Source organism: Aquarana catesbeiana, linkage group LG06 (genome assembly GCF_042186555.1).
Source record: "Aquarana catesbeiana isolate 2022-GZ linkage group LG06, ASM4218655v1, whole genome shotgun sequence".
NCBI lineage: Eukaryota > Metazoa > Chordata > Amphibia > Anura > Ranidae > Aquarana > Aquarana catesbeiana.
This window is the reverse complement of record NC_133329.1, coordinates 324,668,776-324,687,984: the sequence shown is the minus strand read 5'-3', so window position 1 is coordinate 324,687,984 and position 19,209 is coordinate 324,668,776. Positions and strand designations below refer to the sequence as shown.

At 42.5% G+C, this 19,209-nt stretch overlaps 1 protein-coding gene across 1 annotated transcript in view; it reads right to left on the bottom strand.

The window, feature by feature from the left end:
* Nucleotides 1-19,209, bottom strand: part of CWC22 (CWC22 spliceosome associated protein homolog) — a 140,390-nt gene that overhangs the window by 6,578 nt on the left and 114,603 nt on the right. Inside the window, exons 16-18 of the mRNA XM_073633752.1 lie at nt 12,871-12,998; nt 9,348-9,449; nt 9,085-9,257 (exon numbers count right to left, since the gene is read on the bottom strand). Of these exons, the coding sequence (XP_073489853.1) occupies nt 9,085-9,257; nt 9,348-9,449; nt 12,871-12,998 (403 nt within the window). The remainder of the gene's footprint in view (nt 1-9,084; nt 9,258-9,347; nt 9,450-12,870; nt 12,999-19,209) is intronic.

Sequence of the window (19,209 nt, the reverse complement as noted above, 5' to 3'; positions counted from 1 at the left end):
TCCGGAAATATCCGTGACCGCCGGGTCCACAAGACCTGGTGCATCACGGCAAATGGCCACTGGTAGCGGCCGTTTATGTGATCGCTCCGTCAAATGATGGAGCGATCACTTGTAAACAAACCGGCGCCATGTCATGACACCGGTTCCTCCCTCCCCTCTCTGTACCGATCTGTACAGTGCGAGGATAGAGGGGCAGAGATCGTTTGTAGCAGCGCTGTGGGCTGGATCTGTAGTGCCCACAGCGCTGCTCAGTGCCAATACTCTGCCAATACTCTGAAACAAATTTTAACAGAAACAAAGAATTTTTTTTTTTTTTTTAACGAATTTTCAGTCTTTTTTGATTTATAGCGCAAAAAATAATTAACCCAGTGGTGATTAAATACCACCAAAAGAAAGACCTATTTGTGTGAAAAAAAGGACAAAAATTTCATATGGGTACAGTGTTGCATGACTGAGTAATTGTCATTCAAAGTGTGAGAGCACAGAAAGCTGAAAATTGGTCTGGTTAGGAAGGGGGTTTAAGTGCCCAGTGGTCAAGTTGTTAAAAGAAGCTGCCTATGTTTTGGGTCAAACTATTCTTAGGACTGCAATGTTATACTATTCTGTATGTGCTTATAAATATCGAATTTGGACACATATATGATTCATGTAAGATTTGCCCTAAAACACACCCGTCAGGTCCCTAGCATTCATATAGCAGCCACAGAATGAAAATGCACATACCTTTAAACAAGTTCTTGAGTACATCAAGGTAGCAAAAATACACAATCCCTGCCATGTGGAGTGCTGTTTAGCCCACTGCTGCAATTTTCAATTGGAAAATAAAGATCCCCACAATAAAATTAGCTAATAGAAAAAAGTGTGGGAGATAGCAGAAAGCAACCAAGCTGTCAAGACAGCAGGAAAATGTTGACATTTGCATAGAAGAGCAGCCAGGAATCTGAGGCTTTGGAGAGGACTATAAGTGTAATTTTAGTTCTGTTGTCCATAAAGGAATATAATGGAATTGATGTGTTTTAAGCAACACCAAGTTAATATTACATGAATCTCCAAAAAAGAAAAAAAAAAACAGGCTTGATAGCCAAAAAGTGGTTTTCATTCATCATTTATTGAGATATATAATATGATTCTTTCCTTGGCGGCTCCCCCTTACTCCTTATTTATGATTATTAATCATGTGGTGAGGGTACCTTAGTGGAGATTTTTTGTTTTTAAGGTAATATTACATTAAATACTATTTGTCTACAAGTACATACACAAAAATATACCCATTTCAATGGAAGCAATGATTTAACTTTAAAATATAACCATACTGATACAAGGGCAAGAAAATAAGTATGTGAACCCCTTGGATCTAACTGGTTTTCTGTAATTTGCCCAAAAACTGTGATCTGATCCTCATCTAAGTCACAACAAATTACTTGATTCAATAGTTTGTACATATGGAGTTAAAGTGCTTGTAAACCGTCACATATTCCCAGTGAAATGACTGTCCTCAGGTGATACACAGACATGAAACAAATCCTCCTACATAAGTTGTACATGTTTATTTACAGCCGTCTTTCCCCTACATCCATTCAAAGTGCGGAATTTACACAGGATCCCTCAGCTCTGAAAAGCACGGGGCGGGGAGCTGAAGTTAAATCAGTGAAAAGAGCTGATTGGAAGGACACACCCCTCTTCACACAGCACACAGGAACAGTGCCAAGGCTGTCAATCAGCTGCAGCTCCCTCTCCATCACCATTTTTCTCTTGGTGCCAGCAAAACTTGTCAGAAGTGACTCATGCTTACAGCAGAGGAGCGAGGCAGTAGAGAGAAATTACACTTAGTGCTCTGGATTAAGACAAGCAAACACTATAGAGGGGTATGCTTTGTTCAAGTTTCATGTCTGAGGTTTACAACCACTTTAATGAAATGGGTTTGGAGGTGTAGTTTAGACCTACTTTTGATTGATAAAAGAGAAACAAACTTTTTAAGACTGTTGATCAGAAGCACCAGCTGATGTGAACCATGCCTCACAAAAAGGAGCTCTTTGAAAACATACAATTGAGAGTAATTGATCTGTATGAGACTGGAAAGAGATACAAAGCAATCTCAAAATGTTTAGGCATCCATCAGTCGACAGTTAGACAAGTCGTCAATCGGAGACAGTTTAGTACTGTGGTTACTCTTCCTAGAAGCGGGTGCCCAGATGACTCCCAAGGCACAATGCAGAATCCTCAAAGAGGTAAAGAAGAACCCACAAGTAACAACTAAAGGCTTGAAGACATCACTGAAAAAAGCTAATATTCCTGTTTATGAGTCATCCATATGCCAGTCTTTGAACAGAGTGTCCATGGCAGAATACCATGGAGCAAACGGCTGCTCTAAAAAAAAAAAAAAAAAAAAAAAAAATTGCTGCGTGCCTGAAGTTTGCCAAAAAGCACCTTGGCAAACCGCAACACTACTGGGAAAATGTTTTGTGGACTGAAACAAAAGTTTAATTGAAGAACACTCAGCATTATGTATAGCACAAAAAGAGCACCAGCATTAATACATCATCCCAATTGGGAAGTATGGTGGTGGGAACATCATGATTTGGGCTTGCTTCCTTGCCTCAGAACTGGACCACTTGACATCATTGAGGGGAAAATGAATTACCACATTTAATAAAATATCCTACAGGATAATATCAGAGTGGCTGTCCACCACCTGAAGCTTAGCAGAAGTAAGGTGATGCATCAGGACAGTGACCCTAAGCATCAAAGTAAATCCACTACAGAATGGCTTCAGAAAAAGAAAGTGCACTCAGACCTTAACCCCATATGCTGAAATGCTGTGGAATAACCTCAAATGAGCCATTCACACCAGACATTCTACAAATGTGTCTGAGCTGAAGCGGTTTTTGAAAGAAGAACGGTCAAAAATGTTCCTGAACATTGGGTCTTATACAGAGCTACCAAAAGCGCTTGCTTGAAGTAACTGCTGTCAAATGAAGTTCAACTAGCTATTAACCCCAAGGGTTCACTTATTTTTTACCCCAGCACAGTGAATGTTTAATGGGTGTGTTCAATAAAGACACAAGAAATTACAACTGTCAATTGCTGTGGCTTAGATGAGGATCAGGATCATTTTATGACAAATTACTGCAGAAAATGAGTTAATTCCAGGGGGTTCACATACTTTTTCTTGTTGTTTTATATAGAACACAAAACTTTTTTAATGGCCGATATATTTTAATGTGTACATTTCCTACAGGAACATTAGTTTAGCAACTAATTATTTTGTTGTGAATAATGAGCTGAAACTGAACTCCAGGGAAAGTTATCACTGCGTGGACCTAATAGATAAGTCAGAATGGAAGACATAAACAATGCTACTTAGGGAAAATTGCTCTTGTTATCGTCTTCTTGTAATATACAGAGAAGCTTGGATTTAAATGCATTTTAAAATATTAGCAATGCTGAGAAAGTATGAAAGCATTATAAAATAAACCTTTAAAACATTTTTAAAGCCACATTTACAAAGAAGTACTGAGTAACACCTAACACAAAATGGAGCCTAAAAAGAGCATTCAAATAGGGCTGTAAGTCACATTCCTTCAATTTACCTTTGGATTGAAACCAAGAACGTATATAAAAGAGATTGATGTCATACGTAGATATTACACAAGTTAGTTTAAAGTGAAAGGAAATTGATTCCCAACCAGCAGAATTCAGAAGCCACATAAATATAGCTCTCAGCTTCATCTGATGTTGCACATGGAACACTCAGCTTCAAAACACACGTATTTTATGCAGTCTACACTTTTCACAAGAACAAGCTAAATTAATAAACATGAATCCACAGGCAAAACTTTTCTATTTGTTTTGTATAAAAAGAGCAGAAAAGTTAAAACGCCCGGTCGGTTTTTTGTGTCCCATTTGGGGAAATTTCCCTTTACATCCTTCCCCAAAGACACCACAGGAAGTGGCGAGGGGAAATCCCCCTATGACACTGGTGTCCTCGTCAGAAGATTTCCCTTCACTCTAGTACAACTTTAAAATACTTGGCTTCCCATCAGTTTCTGGATGTTGTCATGGTGACAATGGTACCCAGGACAGAGGCAAAAGAAAGACAATCCCTAGTCGATCGCATAAAATACGATTACTAAATACAGATAAGAAGAGAACAACTGGTAATTTGCACACTACAATTAAAAAACGCTTACATTTTATAATTTTCCTATTTAAAAAAATGTGCTTCGCCCACAGTTTTTATTCAGGCAATGGCTGAATGCCAAAGTATTTAGATTAGATTAGCATCAGCAGCCAAGTCAAGACAATGGTCTGTCTTAAACGTTTCATGTGATCTGTGATCCCAGCATTCCCTAGTATAGACAAGGTCGCTAGGGGGCATAAAAATAAATCCGACTATTCATCAAACATTCACTGCAGGTAAATCTTCCAGGTGCATGTGGTTTACATGAGAGTAATTGATCCCCCACCAGCTAATATTTGGTGAAAGTCACATTTACTGCTTTACACATATGCTCCTTCACCGCTAGCCTACTGGGCACTAACACCCCCTGCCCAGGCCATTTTGCCATTTTTCAGCTTTCAGTGCTGTCACACTTTGAATGACAATTGCGCAGTCATGTAACACTGTACCAAAATGAATTTTTTATCATTTTCTTCACACAAATAGAGCTTTCTTTTGGTGGTATTTAACCACTTGACAACTGGGCACTTAAACCCCCCTCGTGACCAGACCAATTTTCAGCTTTCAGTGCTCTCACATTTTGAATGACAATTACTCAGTCATGTAATACTGTACCCAAATGATTTTTTTGTCCTTTTTTTCATACAAATAGAGCTTTCTTTTGGGGCTATTTGATCACCTCTGGGTTTTTTATTTTTTGAGCTATAAATGAAAAAAGACCGAAAATTTTGAAAAACAAAAAAAAACAAAAAACACATTTTTCTTAGTTTCTGTGATAAAATTTTTCAAATTATTAATTTTTCTTCATAAATTTTGGCCACAATTTATACTGCTACATATCTTTGGTAAAAATAACCCAAATTAGTGGATATTATTTGGTCTTTGTGAAAGTTAAGAGTCTACAAGCTATGGTGCAAATCATAAAAAATTGGTCACACCTGATGTACTGACAGCCGATCTCATTTCTTGAGACCCGAACAAGCCAGGAAAGTACAAATACCCCCCAAATGACCCCTTTTTTGAAAGTAGACATTCCAAGGTATTTAGTAAGATGCATGGTGAGGTTTTTGATGTTGTCATTTTTTCCCACAATTCTTTGCAAAATTAAGATTTTTTTTCCCCACAAAATTGTCATTGTAATAGGTTATTTCTGTCACATGGCATGTGTATACCACAAATGACGCCCCAAAATACATTCTGCTACTCCTCCCTGAGTATTAGGATACCACATGTGTGGGACTTTTTCAGAGCCACATAGAGAGACCAAACATGCAGGGAGCACCGTCACGTGTTCTAGGAGCATAAATTACACATCTAACTTGTTGACTACCTATTACACTTTTGAAGGCCCTGAAGCACCAGGACAATGACACGTGATACTGACAGGTGGCACTGATGACACGTGATACTGACAGGTGGCACTGATGACACGTGACACTGATGTGGCACAGATGACACTAATACGTGGCACTGATGACACGTGACACTGATGACAGATGGCACTAATACGTGCAACTGATAACAGATGGCACTAACACGGGGCACTGATGACACGTGACACTAATATGTGGCACTGATGACACGTGACACTAATATGTGGCACTGATGACACGTGAGACTAATATGTGGCACTGATGACCGATGGCATTGACAGGTACTGTGGGCACTTTATCCCCCCCCCCCTTTTTTTTTTTCCTACACTGATGCTGCAGCCGTTCGCTCTTCCTCCTCACACACTGTCTCTGTGTGAGGAGAGAGAGCCAGCAATGAGAGATGATCTCATATGTTTACATATGAGATCATCTCCCATTGGACACTAAGATCGAGTGCTAAATGGCTGCTGTGATTGACCATTTAGCACGATCTGTGACTGGCTGTGTCCAAGGGACACGGCCAACATAGAATTTCCCCGATGGGCGCGTGCATCGCAGAAGTAAACAGGTGGACGTCCAGGGACACCCTCCCGGCAACTGGCATCCGCGCTGTAGCCATCTTTCGGCCATAGCGCGGATGCCTAGTGATTAATCATTGATGAGCTTTTTTTTTTTTTTTTTAGTAAAAAATAAAAAGACCAAAAATTGTGAGAAAAAAAATTTTTTTACTTAGTTTCTGTCAGTACATTTTGTAAACAAGCAATTTTTCTCCTTCACTGATGTGCGCTGATGAGGCGGCACGGATGGGCACTGATAGGCTGAACTGGTGGGCATTGATGAGGTGGCACTGATGAGGAGGCACTAATATGCTGCACTTATGGGCACTGATAGGTGGCACTGATGGGCATTGATGGTCAGGACTACTGACATCACTAATTGGCACTGACTGGTGGCACTTGTGAGCACGGATTGCTGGCACTCTTGGTGCTATAATGTAATCCGGGCACTGATGATCAGTGCCCTGATTATGTTTTGTTGTCCCGTGCGACGAGATGCCGCTGATCGGCTCTCCTCGCCAAACACTGTCTGTCAGTGTGAGGTGTGGAGCCGGCATGCCGATTACCGGCATCTCCATATTTACACGTGACTGTCTGTGATTCGACACAACCGATCACATGGCTAAAGACCCGCGGACGCGGCTCTTTACAGAGATCGGGGTCGCGCTGTGCCCTAGCAACAAGGTGTTGGCACGATCGCCCCCTGGGGACGCGCAAGGGCGGCCATTCTGGGACACTGTCATATGACGTTGTCCCAGAACAAGAGCCGCACCGCCCCTCCGTTATTTGATGGTGGCCGGGCGGCTAGTAGTTAATATCCATGAGGTAGGAAGGGGAAAAAGGAGTAAATTACATACTCTCCCTTTTGTCATATGTACACTGCACAGTGCATGTGTGGATGGGCAACCCTGTAAAGCAAAAATTGATATATATACCTTTCCTGAAGCCGGTCTGGTCCCAGGCTGAGCTGTCAGAGGCAGCTTTGTGTGTAGGAAAAAAAATGCTTGATTTGTTTAATCCAGTTTTACCTGCTTTTAACCAAGTATTTCCATGAACCAGCCAGCACCATATTGTGCATTAGCTACCAGAATGAGAGCTATTTGGACTGCCTGGACTTATCGTCATCACTGATTGAAACATCAGCATCGCAGCAGGGATTTAGTCACCAGAGCACGTATTGCTCAAGGATTTAGCTGAGACTGATATCACTTATGACGGCTGCTGGGTAATAAGACTGATCTGCTGCAGGATTGGGAGTAACCTACATCACATAGACCCCAGGTGTATACGCATAGGTCATATCGGCTGTAGTTGTAACTTTGGACAGGTTACCCAACTCCATGGGATCATCCCTACCCTGCAGGCAGGACCTCATATGCCTGGTGAGTCTTCTACTCTCAGTATCTAGATGGAATGCATAGATTGTCTCTGCGATCTGGCTATAACTGCATGCGTGGTGACCTTGAACATGTTTGAACCTGCATGACAAGCAGCAACACTCTATGACGTTCAGTTGATTGCGAGTCGCCACTTAGTTAGGTTGTGTTTTCTGTAGTGTGCCGAAAAAAAGGCAACGTTTAAAAGTTGAACGTGTCAATTACTAAAATTGCACAAAACACCAACAGAATGTTTTCAAATGCTTACTACAGCTTATGGAAATGACAGCCTGTCTCATGTGTGTGTGTTTGAGTGGCACAAAAGATTCAGCAAGGGACGCAAGAATGAATTCCCAAAAGTTAAATCAGTGCTTAAAGGGACACGTTTTGAGTCAGTTGATGCTGTAAAGATGAAAACGGCGGATGTGTTGAAACTGCTAACAGAAATTGATTTTCTCCATGCCTTTAACCAGTGGAAAACAAGACTGCAACAATGGATTAGTGGAAAAGGGGAATATATTGAAGGGGACAAGCATTAAATTTGTAATACATATAAATAAAGGTGAGTTATTTAATCAATCTGGTTATTTAATAGACACACCGCATATAGAAATTTTTGCTTTACAGGTTTAGAGGCAAGTTAGGCAAGTCTTAGAATGTGGATGCAAATAGATTTAGAGATTTTAGTTTTAGGCTGAACTTCCACTTTAACCGGCTGATTCAAAAAACCATCAGTGAAGCAGCAAGGTCTAGACTTTTCCTTTAATTTCATAAAATATATAACTGAACTTTCAGGAGAACTAAGTAAGCATTAGTCGGCTTTATGTACAAATGTAAGTGCACTCTGTAGTCTACATAGGAAAAAAGGGATAGCATATACTTACTCCTTTTTACCCTTCCTACTTTAAAGGGGTTGTAAAGGTTCGTGTTTTTTCACCTTAATGCATCATATGCATTAAGGTGAAAAAACACCTGGCAGTGACCGGCTCCTCAGCCCCCCCGTTTTACTTACCTGAACCCTCAAACTTGTCCCACGGGGACACGCTCTCTCTCTGCCCGGGGTTCTCGGCTCTTGATTAGATAGATTGATAGCAGTGCAGCCATTGGCACCCGCTGTTGTCAATCAAATCCAATGACGCGGGAAACGGGGGGCGGGGCCAAGTCCTGCATTCGGCCTCTATGGACGCCGAATGCTGGACTCTGGAGCGCGCCCGCAAGGTAACCCCCCCGGGAGTACGCTTCTCCCAGGGGTTTATCTGATGTGGGGAGGAGCCGACAGAGCCACTGAGGGACCCCAGAAGAGCAGGTTTGGGGCTACTCTGCAAAATGAGCTGCACAGTGGAGGTAAGTATGACATGTTTGTTATTTAAAAAAAAACAAAACAAAAAAAAAAAACAAACCTTTACTGCCACTTTAAGGGGCATACTGATAAAGCAGTGAAGGTGACTTTTACCGAAAGCATTGTCTGTGTTGTCAACAATAAAGCATTCAAAAACTCCAATTTATGTCTATAGCTCAGGAAACCAAGAATGTATTGAGTATGGGGTATGGAGAAATCACATTTTATTATACATAAAGAAGTATGTGCTAATAAGTACCTGAGCCACTGCTGGAGCTGGAGGAATCACTGTCACTGGATGAGCTGGATTCAGATGAGGAGTCTGAAGATGAAGATGATTCTGAGGACGATGAAGAATCAGATGATTCAACATTTTGCTTTTTGGTCATTATTATTTTTGCTGCATTTTTCAAATGTTCACGCAGTTCATCCCTGTTTTAAAAAAAAAGCATTGGTCTACTTAGTATGAAAGATTACAGGGTAAAATTAGTAACTATAAGGGCTTATTGAAATTAATCTTACGTCAAACCTCCAAGACCAATGGAAGTGAAAAAGTTAATAGCAAAGCGAGTGTTTTTTGGGTTGTCCATAGGCAGCAATCCGCTGAAGAATGGTTGAAGAGTCCTGAAAAAATGAGGTAGAGGAAGTGTGAACATCAATTACCATATGTAATTCCAGTAGAACACTTTAAGGCGACCAAAATCAATCACTAAAATTAATATGTACAAAGTTGTAGTTATGAAGAGCATCATATGCAGGGTGGTTGTAAATGTAAGCCTTGCTTTTTTCAGGCAGTTATCAAAAGTACAGAAAGTTTGAGATATGCATTATAAAGCCCATGTATTTCACCAGTTAAAGTGTAATAATAAAAAAAAAAATGCTTATAGGTAGGATTTTTATGACAGAAGAGAGCCTATTGGTCTCCTCAGTCATACATGTTTCTCTCTGCCTGTCAGCGTTAATGTACACTGAGCTGCACATGCGCAGCTTAGTGTACATTTATGGCACCGCTGTGTGCAGTGATGATGCGACTTCCTGCGCATGAAAGAGATTGATGTCATTGTGGCCAAACAGTTCAAAGCCCAAAAGTAAGACAGGAAGAAGATGGAAGCACCTGTGGCCAGCGGGAGCATCAACAGCAAATTGCTGAAGGGAATCCCTTGACAGGTCTGTCACAATGTGCTACTATGCTGTGCAAACACAACACATTTGGCTAACAGCTCCTGGGGCTCATTAAAAAACAAAAACAAAAAAAAACAAACAAAAAACAAAAAAAAAAACGTTGCATCGTTTTCGACCTTGCCTAAAATGTTTCTAAGATTACAACAGGTACCTAAAAATGTTTCTAAGAATACAGCAGGTGCCTCGTAGTGCCTGCACGTATATGTATCTCTAGGATTTAATTGCAGTCTGTGTCCCTGCTGGGAAGTTTCACCAAGTCCTGTAGACCACTGTTGCTGTAAAATATAGTAATCCAAAATATACTGTTTTCATAGGAACTGGAAGTGAGGGGAAAACTGTGACAACTGTCTAAGAAGAGACTTCCCATCACTTTCCATTGAGTCTCTGGGACAAGAAAATCTCCCCAACAGGACAGAGACAGAAAAAAATAAAAAACAACTTAAAGGTGTTAAACTCTTCCCTACTGTCACTTCTAAACAAATGTTGCTATAGCCCCCCCAACACCTCTGTCAAGCTACAGTCAACTGCCATCTACTACCAATTGAAGTTCTGGTACACAACAGCTGAATGACAGGGGGGGTTAGTAACAGAAGGTAAGACTTTACCAATTTTAACAAGACCTTGTGTATAGCCTTGGCCTACAATCCAAGTGGGCAAAATAGGATTTAACACAGGTACGTGCAGGCAAAACATGTTGCCTAAACTTTAGCAGTACTGTTATGGGTTTTAGGAGATTTCAGGTCCATTTTAAGATGATGCCTCTCAATTAGACACCAACTATTTTGTAAACTGTATTTGTTAGGAGAGTTAGAACTTAAAGGAGAAATGTAGACAAAGCTGTCGGCTGAAGCCTGCTGTGGGCTGACGTCACAGAGCTGATCCAAGCTTGGGTAAGATCGCAACCACATGGTCAGGATTCGCCCACAACTCTGGACCAGCATATGGTTCAGCAGAGCCTGAGCTAGCAGCTCCCGCCCCCTCCACAGCTTAGTGTTCCAGTGAGCATGAGGGGGCAGAGAGCCGGTGACTGACAGTCACTGCCTCTCTGCTCATGGAGCTCTAAGAACTGAGCGATCAACGGTCTTTGATTGCTCGGCTCTCAGACTTAGAGCCGGCGGGGGACTGATGCTGCATCCACCAAGGTACGCATGATTTAAAAAAAAAAAAAAGCCATACATCTCTTTTAACATTTGCATTAGTGGTGTTCTAAGGTGTTGCACAACGGTTGAGTCTATGACTGCTAAACTTTTGCAGGCAATCTGCCACGGTAACAAGCAAAAATCATGGACTACTAGAGCATCCTTGAAACATGACACTTTCAAAATACAGCAAAAAAAACCCCCCAAAAAATGATATCATCAACAGAACAGTGTACAGAGTTGACTGTTGTGGTAGGTAATGCTGTATTACGTCTACCAAGCAAGGCAAGCACATTCATGTCTCTAAGTTTTGACAGTTTGTATTTTTGTGGTTTCACAATGGAAGAGGTTGGTGTAGAGAGCCTACTTCCATATTAGGAGATAAACCTCAGAGCTCCTATGTAAGTGCCTTTTGCAAATTGACAATATAACCACTGACATTAAAGTGATTGTAAAGTCTTGTTTTTTCTGTTAAAAATAACAAACATGTTATACTTACCTGCTCTGTTCAGTGGTTTTGCACACAGCAGCCCAGATCCTCCTCTAACGGCTCTCCTGGCCTTCTCTCCTGTTGAATGCCCCCATCGCAAGCAGCTTGCTCGGGAGCTGTGGCACCCGAGCCGAGCCACAGCTCCCGGTGTCCATTCAAATATGGAGCCGTGACCGGGCCATGCCTCCTTTCTCTCCTCATTGGCTGACTTTGATTAACAGCAGCTGGAGCCAATGGCGCCGCGCTGCTGTCTCAGCCAATGAGGAGGGGAGTCCGGGGCAAATGAGACATTCCTACAACATCGCTGGACCTAGAGGGACCTCAGGTAAGTATTAGGGTGGCTGATGCACACAAAAGATAAAGGATAAAAAAACCTTCTGCCTTTACAATCCCTTTAAAGCCTAGGTAAAGAGCAATATGGCAAGAAAGAAAAAAAATACAATATAACTCATTTTGAATAGCACTGCTAGATGCAAAACAGCACAAAAAAAAACAAAACAAAAAAAAAACAAAAAAAAAACAACAGTACTGCGCAAAGCAGAAGAGCGTGTCCGACTGACTGCAGGCCTTTTCTCTCCCATTCAACTGTATGAGAGATTACAGGAAGCTTCTGTTACACAGATTTCAGGTACTTCTATTATCTGTTGGTGAGACTAGGAACTCCTAAGCACAAATGACCAAATGATGGAAAATAAAAAGCATAATTTTAAAAGAGAAGTATGGGTTTGGGCTTTTTTGTATTTTTATACTTGCCTACCTCGGACCGATGCTGCATCTTTCTCCCGACGCCTCTGCACTGAGAGCCGAGCGATCGAACACCACCGATCACTCAGTTTTGACAGCTCCCCAAGCAGAGAGCTGCAGACTGTCAGTTACAGGTCTCTGCTCTGTCAGTTACAGCGGCTCACTGAGAGGCTGAGCCGGGAGTCAGTCCAAGCAACTGGTGGATCCCGACTTGCATTGTCGTGAGGACGCGTTACCTGGACCAACTTCTGTGACGTCAGCAAAGAGCGGACTGCAGCCCGCTCTCTGCTAAAAACGGGTCACAGGAGTGCAAAACAAATTGCACTCCTGTGATCCACAGGAGAAGTACAGCCAAACGAGCTTTGGCTATACTTCTCCTTTAATAGTTATGTTCCCTTAAAAAACATGGAATTCATTTTTCAAGCATCACAATTAGTGGTAACTTAAAAGGTACTTTGCATCAAGACAACCTCAGAACCAGAATACTCACATATCCTTAAGTCTGGCATTTAGTTTGGGGAGTCCCATATATTCACACAGCTCCTGGAAGAATATTTTCACAAATATACGACTAGAAGATGTTGTTGTTTCTTCACTAAGATTTATGCATTCAAGGACCTAAAATATACAAAAACATTTCCTATGCTCATCAATGGAACAAAATCACAAAGAGATACACAAGCAATACATGGTGCTACTGCACACCTTCACACTGAATGCAATTTAACACTGTATAAAACCTATTAACTTGAGCCTCTGCAGGGATCCCTCCTTCTAGGCTGCATCTTTTAAAAAAAGAAAGTAAGAGCACGAGACCATGTTACCTGATTAAGAAAAATAGGATTTTTATAACAGCTTACCTATAAAATCCTTTTCTTGGAGTACATCACAGGACACAGAGCCACAGTAATTACTGTCTGGGTTATATAGGCACCTTTAGGTGATAGACACTGGCACACCCTAAACAGGAAGTTAAATTCCCCATATAACCCCTCCCCTTACTGGGAGTACCTCAGTTTTGTAGCAAAGCAATACACGTGTAAGCAGAAAGAGGGGAGGGACCTCTGTGTCCCGTGATGTACTCCAAGAAAAGGATTTTACATGTAAGCGGTTATAAAAATCCTATTTTCTTTATCGTACATCACGGGACACAGAGTCACAGTAATTATTGTCTGGGATGTCCCAGAGCAATGCCACCTGAGGGGAGGGGACACAACAAAAGTAGGGTGCAATCAGACCTGAGGACCTATACTGCAGCCTGCAGCACACTGCGCCCAAAGGCGACATCTTCATGCCTTCTTACATCCACCTGATAGAATCTGGTGAATGTATGGACTGAAGACCAGGTTGCGGCCTTGCAGATTTGAGCCATAGAGGCTTGGTGATGCACTGCCCACGAAGCACTAACAGCCCTGGTGGAGTGCGCTGTGACCTGAAAAGGTGGAACCTTCCTCTTCAAGCCATAAGCTTGAATAATTACCTGCCAAATCCATTTGGCAATAGTGGATTTTGATGCTGGCTGTCCTTTCCTAGGACCTTCTGGCAACACAAACAAAACATCTGTTTCCCGAATCTGAGCAGTCGTCTTTAAATAGATCTTGACCGCTCTCACTACAGCCAATGAGTGTAGTGACATTTCTTCCTTAGAACAGGGTTCTGGAAAAAATGAAGGTAAAACAATATCCTGGTTTAGATGAAAACCTGAAACCACCTTTGTCAGAAAGCTAGGATGAGGACGCAATACCACTCTATCCTTGTTAACGATTAAATATGGCTCTTTACAAGAAAGAGCCGCCAGCTCTGATACCCTTCTTGCAAAAGATATGGCTACCAGAAAAAACTAGTTTCCTTGTCAAAAGGACCAAAGGAATATGTCGTATCAGCTCAAAAGGCTGTTTCTGTAATGCCGACAGAACTAAATTAGTCCCAAGGGTTCAGGGGTGCTTTAACGGGATGATTAAGCCGCTTTACCCCCTGTATAAAGCTTCGGATCAAAGAATGCAAAACCAGCAGACGTTGAAACAACACTGATAAGGCTGAGACCTGGCCCTTGATAGTACTCAAGGCCAGCTTCATCGCTAGCCCCGTTTGCAGAAAGGCAAGAATTCTACCTATGACATACTTCCTAGGATGCCGACCCCCAGATTCACACCAAGAAACATATGCCTTCCAGACTCTATAATAAATGACTCTGGAAGCTGGCTTCCTTGCATTAATCAAGGTAGGTATCACTGAGCCTGAAAGCCCACGATTCTTTAGAATGTGGGTTTCAATAGCCAAACCGTTAAATTTAGCGTTTGTAAAGTAGGATGGAACACTGGTCCCTGCGATAGCAGGTCTGGATGTGGTGGTAGGGTCCATGGGTTTCCTTTACTATTTCTGCATACCAAGATCTTCTGGGCCACAAGAACTACCGACTTTCTTTCCTGCTTGATCCTGTGAAGAAGTCGAGGTAGCAGCAGAATAGGAGGGAAAGCATAAATCAGTGAGAACTGATCCCACGGAGTCACCAACGCATCTGTTCCGCATGAGTGGATCCCTTGTCGTTGACACAAAGTTGTCGACTTTGTTGTTGAACCTGGACGCAAACAGATCTACATCCGAGATCCCCCATTGTTGGTATATATAGCCAGGAAGATGTCGCAGTGAAGGACCATTCCCCCGGAAACAACTGCTGGCGACTTAGGTAGTCTGCCTGCCAGTTCTCTACCCCTGGAATGAAGATTGCCGAAATGCACGGCACATGTTCTTCTGCCCAGATTAGGATATGGTTTACCTCTGCCTGGGCTGCCTGACTTCTGGTGCCCCATTGGTGATTGATAAAAGCCACTGATGTGACATTGTCAGATTGAGCCCTGACAGGAGAATTCTGCAACCTAAATGTCCAGGCCTTTAGGGCTAGACACGCTGCCCGAATCTCTAGAATGTTGATGGGCAAGGTCTTTTCGGATCTGGACCATTTCCCTTGGACAGACGCTTCTTCCTGGACTGCTCCCCTACCTGAAATGCTGGCATTTGTTGTTACCACCTTCCAGGTAACCGGTAAGAAGGATTTCCCCTTCTGCAGTTTCTCGGATATCCTCCACCAACTGAGGCTCTGGCGCACTTTTGGCGACAAACGCATTGGAAAATCTAGAGCCTGAATCTTTTTGTTCCAGGCTGATAGGATACTGTTTTGCAGCAGTCTCGAATGAAACTGAGCACAGGGAACTGCTTCGAATGAAGTCACCATCTTCCACAATAACCTCATACAGAGGCGAATGGAAGGACCTTCTTTGCCCTGACCCCTTGGACCAGCTCCTTTATGGCGATGATCTTTGTCTGGGGTAAAAACACCTTCTTTTGGGCTGTATCTATGACCAGACTCAAGTACTCTAATCTTCTTACTGGCTTTAAAGAAGATTTCTCTAGGTTGATGACCCACCCTAGGTTGACCCAATTCCAGGTAGTCGATTGTGGTGACTTAGCTTTTATTCAAGAGGACTACCGACCGGTCTATTAAGAGCAGGTCGTCCAGGTATGCTATTATTGTTATACATTGAGTCCTTAATTTGGCCAGAGGAAGGGCCAGAAGTTTTGTAAACACCCGAGGTGCAGTAGCTAGACCGAAAGGCAAGGCTACGAACTGAAAAGGTTTTCTACTTTGAAACGCAGATACTTCTGGTGAGAGGGGAAAATAGGTACATGCAGGTATGCATCCTTGATGTCGATTGATGCCAGAAGCTCTCCCCCTTGTAGGATGGAGACTACTGATCGAATTGATTCCATGCAAAAAGAATGAATCTTCAGGAACCGGTTTAGATCTTTGAGATCCAGAATGGGTCTGACATCCCCATTTTGTTTTGGTACCGTGAAAAGGTTTGAATAAAACCTTGACCCCTGGTCTTTCACGGGGACCACCACAATCACCTTTTGTGACAAAAGTCGGTCTAACGCTAGAAAGAGAGACTTCTTTTTCTCTGGATCTTTGGGGATATTTGACCTGAGGAAACGAGGGGACAGGAATTCTCAGAACTCTAGTTTGTAACCTAGAGCTATTGTGGAGACCACCCATCTGTCCCGGAATTCTTCCTGCCAGGCCTTTGAGAACTGCAGAAGTCTTCCCCCTACTCAAGTGAGCGGGGGCGCCCCTTCATAAAGAGGCTTTAGCATTCTGTCTCGTGGGTTTCTTTCCCCATGACCTCTTTTGTCCCTGGGACTGACCCTGAGGTTTACCTCTTGAACCTGACGGTGGAGGCTGTCGCGACTGCCTGGAGGCTGATGCCCCTGGCACTGGAGAAAGAGCCTGTTTTAATGAGGGGCGTTTACTCTTTTTCTTAACTGGCAAAAGGGTACTCTTCCCACTTGATATTTTTTGGATATATTTGTCCAAATCCTCCCCAAACAGCTTTTCACCACGGAAAGGAAAACCAGCCAGGAGCTTTTTGCATGGCGCTTCGGCTGACCAACCTTTCAACCATAAGATTCTACGCATATGCACCATCCCAAGCGTAAGGCGAGAGGTTTGAAGAATAGAATCTCTAATTGCGTCAATTGTAAAGCACAAAGCCGCTGGCAGCTCAGCTAATTCCTGGGCCTGCTGTTCAGGGACCACCTTGAGTACCGGTTTCAACTGGTCTCTCAAGGACTGACATACCCCAATTGCCGCCACTGCAGGTTGAGCCACTGAACCTGCGAGGGAAAATATGTTTTTTAACAGGAATTCCAATTTTTTATCAGTTGGATCCCTAAGCATTTGAGGGTTGTCAACCGGACAAGTCAAATTTTTATTCACAGAGGATATAGAGTCAGGTACATAAATATTGGGACATCGACACAATTCTAATCTTTTTGGCTCTATACACCACCACAATGGATTTGAAATGAAACAAACAAGATGTGCTTCAACTGCAGACTTTCAGCTTTAATTTGAGGGTATATACATCCAAATCAGGTGAACGGTGTAGGAATTACAACAGTTTGTATATGTGCCTCCCACTTATTAAGGGACCAAAAGTAATGGGACAGGTTAGCAATCATCCATCAAACTTTCACTTTTTAATACTTGGTTGCAAATCCTTTGCAGTCAATTACAGTCTGAAGTCTGGAACGCATAGACATCACCAGACGCTGGGTTTTATCCCTAGTGATGCTCTGCCAGGCCTCTACTGCAACTGTCTTCAGTTCCTACTTGTTCTTGGGGCATTTTTCCTTCAGTTTTGTCTTCAGCAAGTGAAATGCATGCTCAATCGGATTCAGGTCAGGTGATTGACTTGGCCATTGCATAAGATTCCACTTCTTTCCCTTAAAAAACTCTTTGGTTGCTTTCGCAGTATGCTTCGGGTCATTGTCCATCTGCACTGTGAAGTGCCGTCCAATGAGTGCTAAAGCATTTTGCTGAATATGAGCAGATAATATTGCCCGAAACACTTCAGAATTCATCCTGCTGCTTTTGTCAGCAGTCACATCATCAATAAACACAAGAGAACCAGTTCCATTGGCAGCCATACATGCCCACGCCATGACACTACCACCATCATGCTTCACTGATGAGGTGGTATGCTTTGGATCATGAGCAGTTCCTTTCCTTCTCCATACTCGTCTCTTCTCATTACTCTGGTACAAGTTGATCTTGGTCTCATCTGTCCATAGGATATTGTTCCAGAACTGTGAAGGCTTTTTTAGATGTTGTTTGGCAAACTCTAATCTGGCCTTCCTGTTTTTGAGGCTCACCAATGGTTCACATCTTGTGGTGTACCTTCTGTATTCACTCTGGTGAAGTCTTCTCTTGATTGTGGACTTTGACACACATACACGTACCTACTGGAGAGTGTTCTTGATCTGGCCAACTGTTGTGAAGGGTGTTTTCTTCACCAGATAAAGAATTCTTCGGTCATCCACCACAGTTGTTTTCCGTGGTCTTCTTTTGGTGTTGCTGAGCTCACCAGTGCGTTCTTTCTTTTTAAGGATGTTCCAAACAGTTGATTTGGCCACCATTAATGTTTTGCTATCTCTCTGATGGGTTTGTTTTGTTTTTTCAGCCTAATGATGGCTTACTTCACTAATAGTGACAGCTCTTTGGATCTCATATTGAGCGTTAACAGCAACAGATTCCAAATGCAAATAGCACACTTGAAATGAACTCTGGACCTTTTATCTGCTCCTTGTAAATGGGATAGTGAGGAAATAATACACACCTGCCCATGGAACAGCTGAGCAGCCAATTGTCCCATTACTTTTGGTCCCTTAAAAAGTGGGAGGCACATATACAAACTGTTGTAATTCCAAAATCGTTCACCTGATTTGGATGTAAATACCCTCAAATTAAAGCTAAAAGTCTGGAGTTAAAGCACATCTTGTTCGTTTCATTTCAAATCCATTGTGGTGTTGTATAGAACCAAAAAGATTAGAATTGTGTCGATGTCCCAATATTTATGGACCTTACTGTAGCAGCGTCCATTGCTGGTATTCTCCATTTTTTAGTAAATTTTTCCTCCATAGGATAAAGTGTTAAGCACTTTTTCATCTGGGTGATCCCACTCAGAATACATAAGCTTTTCTAGTAATGAATGGACAGGAAAGACATGCAAGGCTTGAGGAGGCTTTAGTGAACCCAAACAGGAAGTGGGTTCTTCAACCGACTCCATTAAATGGTAGCTTAAATGTGGAGCGGACCATTTCAGTAAGAAAATGTACCAGCAACTTCTCAGCATGTGAAGATGAAGAAGATCCTTCCCCACTTGATTCCTCAGCCTGTTCACGGTCGCCTGAGGGAGATTCATCTTCCCCCTCCCACAGTTCCTCCGTTTGGGGATCCTGGGTGGCAGAAGGGGACCTAACGTGTTTTCTT